This window comes from Gasterosteus aculeatus, chromosome 7 (assembly GCF_964276395.1).
Source record: "Gasterosteus aculeatus chromosome 7, fGasAcu3.hap1.1, whole genome shotgun sequence".
NCBI lineage: Eukaryota > Metazoa > Chordata > Actinopteri > Perciformes > Gasterosteidae > Gasterosteus > Gasterosteus aculeatus.
In genome coordinates, this window is record NC_135694.1 from 675705 (window position 1) to 686835 (window position 11131).

General features: G+C 45.2%; 2 protein-coding genes across 2 annotated transcripts; both read left to right on the plus strand.

Moving 5' to 3' along the window:
• The first annotated feature begins 971 nt into the window (after nucleotides 1-971).
• Nucleotides 972-3907, plus strand: LOC120821314 (lecithin retinol acyltransferase). The gene is made up of 2 exons (XM_078105978.1): nucleotides 972-1594; nucleotides 3053-3907. Exons 1-2 carry the CDS (start codon nucleotides 1052-1054, stop codon nucleotides 3203-3205), a joined length of 696 nt encoding a protein of 231 aa, XP_077962104.1. The 5' UTR covers nucleotides 972-1051; the 3' UTR covers nucleotides 3206-3907.
• Nucleotides 3908-7582: 3675 nt separating this feature from the next.
• On the plus strand, nucleotides 7583-8997 carry LOC144410276 (C-type isolectin Sp-CL4-like). Its single transcript, XM_078105979.1, has 5 exons — nucleotides 7583-7789; nucleotides 7866-7987; nucleotides 8170-8301; nucleotides 8409-8517; nucleotides 8842-8997. The coding sequence occupies exons 1-5, from the start codon at nucleotides 7717-7719 to the stop codon at nucleotides 8907-8909; spliced, it is 504 nt and encodes a 167-aa protein (XP_077962105.1). The 5' UTR covers nucleotides 7583-7716; the 3' UTR covers nucleotides 8910-8997.
• Nucleotides 8998-11131: the final 2134 nt, after the last annotated feature.

The following is an 11131-nucleotide window of genomic DNA, read 5'->3' on the forward strand; positions in this document are numbered from 1 at the left end:
TTCTCTGCAGTGACCAGCAGGGGGCGCCTCCTCTGCTCCCATAGACGTCTATGAGTTCAAATGTGTGTTTAAATGTAACGAGTCATGAACATCGTTCCTTTAACAAACGTCTCAAGATCCAAGTTCATGAGGAGGATTTCAAACAGCTGCTTCTGTAAACGAAGTGGAGACTTTAGTTCTCTGACAGCTCGTCTCTGTTTAACCAAGAGGAGCTGAGTCTGCAGGTCACAGTGTGTGTGTGTGTGTGTGTGTGTGTGTGTGTGTGTGTGTTTGAAGCCATTTGGTGGTTTGGGGAAGATAAACCGCTGTGACCTCAGCATTGCTCCGTTTGAGTGTCAACCGCTCGCTGCAGTTTTCCCATGATCCTCCACTCACATTGTGTGTGTGTGAGTAACATTTTGCTGTGGTGGAAATTCTGAGTGCCTTTGGTTGGCCGTGGTTAGTGTGTGTGTGTGTGTTCTGGTACTTGTGGCCTTGTGAGGACTCTCCTGTCCAGGTGAAGCTCGTCCCTCCAGATGTGTCGATGTTGAAAGAAGCTGCTGGTTGTCTTTGGAGACACGAGGTTCTCACGTAGTCGTTATTATCGTTATGCAGCAGAAACTAGTTCAGGATCAAGTCTTGTCACAGTGAGTTGTGTTACTGCAGTAAAGGACCCGAATGCTTCATGTGTATTTTACACTTTTCAAAAGTCACGTGAGAGAATTTCTGGAATAAAAACAGTTGTGTTTTTTTTTCTTCTTCATGCTTGTTGCTGCATTAAAGTGTGAGAGAGAAGAAGTTCACTGTGACATTTCATCAGATCAATAAGATCAATAATCACAATGTGTGCAAACTTTTCTCTTTTATGAAGTTTGTGATCTGAGGAGAGTCAGAGATCATCAACGAGTCCTTCCTCCTCCTCCTCCTCCTCCTCCTCTCTCCTCCTCATCATCATCCAGCCTGTCGTGACGTCACGCGGTCCTCCTCCTGCCTCAGTCTCCCCAAATCCCCCCGAAGGAGCAGCGATCTGCAGAGAGGGGAGAGCGGGAGGAGCGAGAGGACCTCCGTCATCATGCTGGACACGCTCACCTTCCTCCTGGAGAAGCTCTTCCTCCTCGCGCACGTCAAGCTGACCAGCCCGCCGCCGCGCGGCAGGGAGCCGCCGCCCGCCTGCCGCGAGCGGGAGGAATCCCCGCCGCGGCCCGTGGGACCGGAGCACCGGTTCCTCCGGGGAGACCTGCTGGAGGTCCCGCGCACGCTCTTCACGCACTTCGGCATCTACCTGGGCGACGGCCGCGTCGCGCACCTGATCCCGGACGTCCTCAGCGGCGACGGGCGGCGCGTCCCGGAGACGGTGACCAACACGCGCCTGGTGCTCGGCGTGCTCTCCAAGCGCGCCAGCGTGCGCGTGGACCCGGTGGAGGACTTCGCGTACGGCGCCGGGATCCTGCTGAACGCCGCGGACGCGCGCCGCAGCGCGCTCCCCGGGGAGGAGGCGGCGCGCCGCGCGGAGCGGCTCGTGGGCTCCGTGTCCTACAGCCTGCTGTGGAACAACTGCGAGCACTTCGTCACGCACTGCCGCTACGGGAGCGCGCAGAGCCTGCAGACCGACAAGGTGAGGGGTCTCACGCGCGTGCGTGGAGGTGGCAGCACTTCACGCCGGAGGCGTGAGGGGCACGCGCACGGGGTGTTTAGTGGACACGCGAGTCCATCGGGAGGGGGTGCGCGCGCGCGCGTGTTGCCTGTCTGTGTGCGTGTGCGTGTAGTGGGGGGGAGTTTTACTTTGAAGGAGTGAAATCCAAAAGAAATGAGAAGGTGAAGAAAACTAAATATCACTGAATGTAAAAAGGAAAGTGACGGAATGATTAGAAACAGAAACAGACTCAACTACTAAAAGGCACAGAAACAAAAGCCTTCAGTGCGACGCTCCTCAGGAGGAAAAGTGGGTCAATCTTTGGAAAAGTCCCGAGAACAAGAGCTGCTTTGAGAGGAGGAGGGGGAGGAGGAGGAGGAGGTGGTGGAGGATCAAGAAGAGGAGAGGGGGGAGAAGGAGGAGGACGAGGAGAAGGGGAAGAAGGAGGAGGTGGAGGATCAAGAAGAGGAGAGGGAGGAGAAGGAGGAGGACGAGGAGAAGGAGAAGAAGGAGGAGGAGGATCAAGATGAGGAGAGGGAGGAGAAGGAGGAGGACGAGGAGAAGGAGAAGAAGGAGGAGGAGGATCTTCTAAGCCATTTGTATTAAATGATATTTTATTCGATAAATCATCTCAACATCTCCACTGTGTTCCTTCACAATAAAAGTTCATTGTGCTCCTGTGATGTTTTAAAACGAGTGACGGATGTTTGATTTAAGTCACGTTTATTGTGCATTTCTGTGTGTGTGTGTGTGTGTCTGTGTGAGTGTCTGTGTTTGTGTGTGTGTGTGTGTGTGTGTCTGTGTGAGTGTCTGTGTTTGTGAGTGTCTGTGTTTGTGTGTGTGTGTGTGTGTGTGTGTGTGTCTGTGTGTGTGTGTGTGTGTGTGTCTGTGTGTGTGTGAGTGTCTGTGTTTGTGTGTGTGTGTGTGTGTGTGTGTGTCTGTGTGTGTGTGTGTGTGTGTGGGGGGGGCGGTTGGTCGAGTTTCACTTCCTGTAATTGGCCACCTAAACATCTGCCCGGCCTGCAGTCTGCTTGCTTAATGGGGGCCAACAGGAGCTCTAACGGGGCCTCGGGGGCCCCACAGTAAAAATAAATAACAGGTCACAGATATTCAACAAAAGCAGAAATCTGTTCAAGAAGCAACTTTATTGTCATTGGAGGAAGATATTTAACATTTCAAGTGAATTTTGTCTCTTATTGTTGTAGATGTTGATGAACGTGGTTTTTGAGAGACTGAACGACTCAGTCGAGCTTGAGCCGTCATGTGGTTCTCCACCAGGTGTAACACTCATTGTATTATCCACCGTCAGTGACGTCACGTCTTTAAGCAACTTAACTGCTCACATCAGCCCGCGGAGCTGCAGAGGAATCACTTCCTCTTCTGTACTCCAGCAGACGTCAAACATCAACGTCAAAGTTCACATTTTGCTTCTTCTTGCAGTTCTGTGAGTGGCTGAAGTCACTGATCCGGGACCAGCGCAGCGTGGTGCTGGCGGCGCTGCTGGGCCTCCTGTCCATGGCGTGTTGGGGCGTCTCCCCCGGCACCTCCCTGCCCAGCCTCCTCGTCCCCTTCACCCTGTGGATGGCCAGCTAGGACGGGAGGCTGAGGGACAGGAAGTCAACACTCATGGCCGAGGACTCTGGGGGGCATTTAAATGGCATGAAAGACAAAAGCCTGTTTGATCGACAGGTGTGTTTTTGGTTGCTTAGCAACAACAACAACTTAAAAAACGTGAAGCGCGCTTCAAGTTGTGGCGTTAAGGGACCAAAGATCATTTTAGAGTTATGTTTTATTTTGAATCATTGTAGAAGTAATTTTATTGTCTGGTAGACAGTCATTTATTTCTCTCACTTTATAATATTTAACAGTTTTTCCCGTCCAATCGGGTCCGTTTGAATCATTTAAAACGATTAATTAAGATTGTTTAAATCAGACGAGCTGATGCCGTCAGCCAATGAGGCGCCAGTTCAAACTCAAACCTCTCATCTGCGCGCCGATCGGTCGCCACTGAAGGCCTAAAAATCTGCCATAACATTTTTTTTATAAAAATCTCTTATATAAAGTTTCTTTCTTCTGCTGAAGTGGCCATCTTGTCTGTAGTTTCCTATGCTGAGGCGGCCATCTTGTCTGTAGTTTCCTCTGCTGAAGCGCTTATTGTAAATATCTGTAGATACCTTTCACATCCCGATTGCTCTCCAGCCGTCGAAGCCTGTGACCAGAATTTATTTTTTAAGATGCTGTAACACTTGTGATGTTTTTTATGTGTAAATAAAGTTTTGAATACTCTCAATAAAATTCTGTCTAGGAATTACTACCTTTTGCAGACTTTCATATTTTATCTGTAAATCCAAATATAAATTCTTCAAAACCTTTCAAAAAGTTATGAGCTAGTTTGTGTTGAAAAGTGAATTTATATTTTAATTTAAATGTGATGGAAACCTCTGGTGATCTTTGACCTTTACTTCCCCCTGCTGGCTGACCCGAGGTACTACACCAACATCTGGTGGAAGATCTCCTTCCACCTCCACCTCCTCCTTCATCCTCCAACCACCTCCATCATCCTCCTTCTAACAGCAAACTGCCAGCTCGGCCTCGTTTTGTGGATCAGTAGTTGTGATTGACTTAAGGAGGTGGTCTGTGCGGAGGGGAGACCCTGTTCACACATTTGAGATTTATTTGGGGGGTCGACAGGTGGGAGGATTCCCCGTCTCCATTATGTTTCTCTGTCATTTCCTTTCCTCGATCCTAATGACACCACCGTTTTTCCTTTCCTTCGTTTCTTTGCTTTCCTTCACTATCTCCCATTTCCTCTCCTTTCTCCCCCTCTTTCCCTTTGTCACCTCCTTTCATTACTTTTTCACATTGATGTCTCTTTCCTGTTCTTCCTCCTTCCTTTATCACTTTTTTCCTTCACGTTTCTTTACTTCCTCCTTTTTTTTGGTCTCAGAGCAGCTTCTGATTAGACGAGAGCTTAAAAGTGGGAAAGGAGTAAGACTGAAGAAGATGAGAAAAACCAAGAAAAAAGAGACAGAATTATAATAATAAATAAATAAATTCATAGTAAAAAATATAATATTATTGTAACCGGACATTCGTCTGACTCAAAGCGAGCAGCCTCTAAATCCTCCTCTTCCTCTTCTCCGTTGAGTGGTGAGCCTGCTCCTCCTTGTACCTCTGAGGTTCCATCACTAAAGAAATGGAAAACAGGGGCGGGAAGACTAAAAATATCACAGGTGCCAGCTCTGTGACAAGTCCTTCACCATTGTGAGATATTTAAAGATTCATCAGAGAGGTCACCTTGAGGAGAAACCGCAAAGCTGGGACCAGTGTGGGAAAGTCCTCACTCCTTTTGATGTAAAAAGACACCAGCGTATTCACATCTTAGAGAAACTACACGGCTGTGACCAATGCGAGACAACCTTTCTTGATGGCAGCAGCCTCAAAGCTCACCAGCGTGCCCACACCGGAGAGAAACCGCACGAGTGTGAATATTGCGGGAAAGCGTTCACTCAATTAGGGCAATTGAAAATCCACAGACGCAGCCACACCAGAGAGAAACTGTTTATCTGTGGCCAGTGTGAGAAAGTCTTTTCCACTCTTGGTGTTCTGAAAGTCCACAAGCGTGTTCACTCTGGTGAGATCAGCTTTGATCAGTGTGGAAAGGCGTGCACCACGTCGAACGACCTCCAAATCCACCAACGCATTCACACAGGTGAGAAACCATACGACGGTGATCGGTGCGAGAAAATGTTTACTACGCCGGGTAGCCTGAGGATCCACCGACGCACTCACACTGGTGAGAAACCATACGGCTGTGATCATTGCGGGAAGGCGTTTGCCTCGACAGGTAATCTGAAAACCAACATACGTAGCCACACCGGAGAGAAACCGTATAGCTGTGATCACTGCAAGAAGTCGTTCTCCAAGCGGTGTCACCTGAAGAGTCACAGTTACATTCACACCGGAAACAAACCCTACAGCTGTAATACGTGCGGGAAAGCTTTCACCACCCAGAGTAAGCTGAAGGGCCACAGATACGTTCACTCCAATTAAAGAAGGAGTTTGCAAATGGTAATAAAAACTGAACGCCGAGCTGCAAAGAAAACATACAGCTGTGACCCATTAACAGAACTCTCATGGAAATTTTGATTACACATGAAAATGATCTGAAAAAAAACTAGTATAATAATTGCATTCTTAATTTTGTGGTGTTTGCTGTGCCACTAAAATCATGAATACACTTTCAAAAAGAAACATAAAGGTGATCAAGTTGGGGAGGATGCTCTCGATGGTGCAGCGTTTCACCATCATCACTAGGATCTGATGGGACAGTTGAGCCTTCTTCAGTCTCCTCAGGAAGAAGAGGTGCAGGTGAGCCTTCTTGACCAGGGTAGAGGTGTTGAGGGTCCAAGCGAGGTCCTCGGAGATGTGGACAACCAGGAACTTAAAGCTAGCAACACGCTCAATCTCGTATATATTCAATTATATTTCCTTTAATTAAACAAACTCATGCAACAAATACGACAACATATAAGAATAAAAAGAGTTTTGTTTTATTAAATGTTTAGACTTGATTTCATTTTTACAACTGTGTATTTCATTTGATCCTCCCGATTTATTTTAGAATATTGTATTTTAGATTTTTCTCATCTGTCATTTGATGTTTTATGTAATTTTTTGCTTGATTATAATTTTAAAGTATTTTAGATTTCAGTAAGATTCTTGTGGCAAAACCAATGTGCATACTTTGCGGTAGTAGCTGAACACACACACACTAATAGATCATCTGCACTCTGAATGAAAACTGATTAAGTATTTATTACATGTGAAACTCTTATAAGCTGCTGTCACCAAAACTCTTGCCACCAAATATGGAGCAACATTTTCAGCCAAATGTTTGGACATTTCTCCATTCCTGAGTAAGTAAAATAGCAAAGGTAAATGTAAAAGTTCCTTGAGTCATATTTGCCGTCCCCTCCATTCAACTTTAAACATTCAGCGTTATGGAGTCAACTGTCTTCGCTTCTCCTCGACTGCCTCGCGGCTCTGAACATCTGCTTATTCAATGAAGTAATTATCAAACATTCAAACAAGACGATCAAACATTTAAACATTATTTCTGCCGGAGGAGTCGGCACATTTAAATAGTTTGAGATGAAACGTGTGAAAGACCACAGAGTGGATTATTGACTGAAGGAGGAGGAAGGAGAATAATAAAGGTCTGCAGACAGAAACCATCCACTCACACCAATATCTACCTACACATTCAATTAAAAGAATCAACGGCCTCGACTATTGATCGACCACCAAGTTCATTCATCATGATCAACGAGATAAGACCTTTGTGAACAGCAAAAGTCTTCACCTTGTTGTCTTTACTCGCAGCTAAACTCTGTATTTTATAAACATACAACTACCAACGTGAGGAGGAAGCAGCTGTTAAACTTACAGTGATAATCTGTCGTATTCTCCATAACTAAGCAACCAATCTACTTCCTGTTTGCACCACCAGCGCCTGCCCAGTTTACTTAAATAGTCACGTGAGCAGGAGATGTAGCATCTGATGTAGCATTAGATGTAGCATCTGATGTGGCATTAGATGTAGCATCTGATGTAGCATTAGATGTAGCATTGAATGTAGCATTAGATGTAGCAGTTTGTCTAAACATTTTTTAATGCCGTTTTCTATTTGTTGTGCAGTATTTCCTGTGTGTTGTATGTTGTGAAAGTCGTGTCTTTTCTAAGTCATCTGTGTGAGCGGCTACTTGGTGGCAAATGAAAACTTTTTTAAGGGACAATCTAAATATAATAAGTTGACAGCTGAGTCTTGTCTTAGTTTTATTGTCACACACTTCATGCCAGAGTGTGTTTGTCTTTTGGGTGGAAACACTTTCTTTCTGTGTTTGCTCTGATGATCAAACATATGAAAATGATCTCGACACTTGAACCCATTGGACGCGTCAACGTTCAGCCTATGTCCCCAAATAGTAGAAGAACAAGAGAAAGAACCACTTGAGAGTCAGACTGAGGAGCAAAGAGGAACCAGACCTGGATCTCTCCTCCAAAAAGGTCATATTCCAGAAGAACTAAGAGAGGCCTGAGTCATGCGTCTATCCGTGGTAACTGCTGCCCTGCTGCTGGTGGGCATCCTGAGCTCTGTCACAGCGCAGCTTGAAGGTCAGTACCAAACCATCAGCACATTATCCAACCAACAGGAAAACCCCTTGTGATTAAAGCCCCTGTCTTGTCACAGGTGGAGTTGTTGAGATGTCATGTCGTGACGTGGCTAATCAATGCGATGACGGATGGAGCCGCATCGATGAAAATTACTGCGGTAAATACTTCTCAACTCCAAAAGCCTTCAACGATGCAGACGTAAGAAAAGTCTAAGAACCTTCACAGATCTCTTTGATCTTTGATGAAATTACACTTTCCTGTTCCTTGTTCTTCTGTCTTTGTGTCTTCTGGTTGAAATGCACTTGTTGTAAGTGACGTGTGATGTGATGTAATCTCTCCTCCCTGATGAAGACTAACGCTCCCATTTCTGTTGATTTCAGGCTCAGTGCAAATCCATAGGAAGTGAACTGGTGTCGATCCACAAAGTTAAAGATTTGATGAATGTGGTCTGTATCGCCGTTCTTGCCGACTTTGAGATGAAGTCCGTTTGGATCGGCGCCAAGCGATCCGGGGTGAGTGAACATCTCCATGTGATCAGAGGGAGGAGAGACTGATGCTTGATATATAGAGGACAATGCTGTCTCCTGTCCTCACTGATCTTTTCAAGTGTGTCCTTCAGGATGTGTTTGTGTACACCGATGGATCTGAAGTCGACTATTCGTTTTGGTCCGCTGGTCAGCCGGACAATTTTACCGGCGAAGAGGACTGCGTCGAGGTCAAACCCAAAAGTAATGAGAAGATTTTGCAAGAGGTTTTGACAGTGTGGCCACTACTGCTCAGAGACGTCCCACTACAAACGTATAGACAGCTTTATTAAGAGCGTTATGCATTTGAATAGAAAAGACTAGTTTTTATCTTACGATTCATTTAATACATGGGACTTTTATTTTGAAAGGATAGGCGTGGGTGGACGTGGAGACAGAATCGGAATATTTGGCTCACACTCACACAGGTTATTCAATGACAGGCTTGTGAGTTCCATTAAATGTGAAATAACCACATTGTTCACTTTGATTGTTATAAACGTGTTTTCTTCTCTTTGGTTTCTCCAGAGTGGGGAGTCTGGAATGATGATGACTGCTCGGATGAGAATAATTTCATTTGCGCCAAGAACATGTGATCATCCCCAGCTGATGTTCAATGAGGCTCATGAAGACCACCGCAAACACAAGCTCTTAACTTTACTGCAATAAACACTTCAGCATCCACCTCCAGCTTCTGGCTTCATCTGTTCACGTTTACCAAACAGTGTAGAAAATGTGATGAAAATGAGAGGGAATGAAATAGAAACTTACCTGAGACCTGATGAACATACCTTATCTAAAGCCTTCTTCCCATTCTTCCCCAGGGGAAAGACTTTCAAGCTCCCCTTTCTGTTTGCATTGAGGTGCCCAACCCTCGTGTCTGTGCTGTCTGGGTCACTTGTGTGGACTGTGCTACTGCCTCTTGGCCAGGTCATCGTTGTAAATGACAATTGGTTCTCAGTTGGTTTTACCTGGTTAAATAAAGGTAACCCCTTCCTCCCCTCCAAAAAACAGAGGGGCTTTGGAGGGGTGGAGGGAGCATAGAAATAGAAGTAGTGGACTTGTTTCAAAACTTTAGATTGATCATCTCGTTGAAAGTGCTACAGGCTCTTTGAGAGTGGCCCTGGACCCAACTGTCCCTCTAGAAAGGAGACTGGTAACTAGAAGGGTTTGGTATAATCCTCAAACCCGAAAATCAAAGCTAGTTATTCAGCTAGTGTGGGTACGTTTGGCGAGACATTCTTAAAGCATATAAGAAGGCTTTCAATGCAAGAGCAGCTATTGCTCATCATTGATTATTGCATCTTGTTGTAGAGAATAAAAGATGTAAATGAAGCGTAGGGGTAAATTCCGTCAGGAAGACAAGCCAAACAAACCTGTGCCTTTCCCTGGTTACATGATGACGAATATGATGGAGGTTCTATCTGATGGCGGTGGTCCCTGCAGTGGTCCTACCGCACACCTGGCTCACTTTTAATATTTAAACCCTTTCAGTCGTGTGAGTTGAGCGTATTGTACATCGTTTTACGTTCTTCTTTCTGTCACATGACATCTTCTGCATTCTGTCCATCCCGGGACAGAGATCCTCCTCTGCCGTTTTCTGTCAGGTTTCTTCTCTTTTTCTTCCTGTTGAAAGGTTTTTTCGTTTTTGGGGGGAGTTTTTGATGTGCCCATGGAAGCTTTTCAGGAATTTATTATTTGTGATTTGGGGCCATACAAAATAAAAGAATGAAATTAAATAGAATCTCTCGAATGATGGTATTTACTTCACATGTACAATCACATGCCAGTGGATCAATCTGCTCATTAAACCCTCAGCCAAGAAGCGAATGAGGACACTTGCCAAAGATATTCCCTTATAGAGGGATGTTTTGAATAAAATGACATATTCATTTTGTTCCCTTGATAACTTGAAGCATGTCGAGCGTTAACTCCTTTCAAAGAATCATTTTTGTAGACTTTCACACTTCCAACTCCTTCTCCAGCCGTGGAGCACTGACTGAAATTAAAAGATATTTGCAGACCCACAATGAAAGGGGACGAATACCTTGAGATAAGGATGTGCAGCTGAGCCTCAAACTCTACATATGGAAGAGTTAAATACACTGATATGTGAAAGAAATCAAACATTATTCTTCCTTCTCCTGATATTATCTGTCAGATGAAGTTTTGGCTGAAGTACATCCGCAGGGTTTCTCTTTGTACGATTATCGACAAACTAAAAACTGCATCGGGGCTTCTGCCCAAAAGGAGGCAAAGTGACGAGGCCATGCTCCGTTGAATGCAAACAGACACGCACACACAAACAAACACACACACACACACACACACACACACGTTTTTATTGTTGTTTCTTCCACATTGAGTTTCTCATTGCTAATTCTTTCTGGTTTTACAAAGAAAGTAAGGAGAACGTTGTTTTCCGGCCTGTTGGCTGGACTGAGATGCAGAGCGAGAGCTTCCTCATGTTCGTTCCCACTTTAAACATCCCGCGTTATAAAGTCAACTGTCTTCGTTTCTCATTGACTGCCTCGCAGCGCTCAACGTCCTTCTTACTTATTCAGTGAAGTCATTATCAAGACGATCAAACATTTAAACATTATTTCTGCCGGAGGAGTCGGCACCTTTAAATAGTTTGAGATGAAACGTGTGAAAGACCACAGAGTGGATTATTGACTGAAGGAGGAGGAAGGAGAATAATAAAGGTCTGCCTACAGAAACCATCCACTCACACCAATATCTACCTACACATTCAATTAAAAGCATCAACGGCCTCGACTATTGATCGACCACCAGGTTCATTCATCATGATCAACGA

Coding starts and splice junctions, on each gene's coding strand:
- LOC120821314 (XM_078105978.1), top strand. CDS start 1,052: ATGCTGGACACGCTCACCTTCCTCCTGGAGAAGCTCTTCCTCCTCGCG. Junction 1,595..3,052: donor AGAGCCTGCAGACCGACAAG/GTGAGGGGTCTC, acceptor TTCTTCTTGCAG/TTCTGTGAGTGGCTGAAGTC.
- LOC144410276 (XM_078105979.1), top strand. CDS start 7,717: ATGCGTCTATCCGTGGTAACTGCTGCCCTGCTGCTGGTGGGCATCCTG. Junction 7,790..7,865: donor TGTCACAGCGCAGCTTGAAG/GTCAGTACCAAA, acceptor GTCTTGTCACAG/GTGGAGTTGTTGAGATGTCA. Junction 8,302..8,408: donor TCGGCGCCAAGCGATCCGGG/GTGAGTGAACAT, acceptor TGTGTCCTTCAG/GATGTGTTTGTGTACACCGA.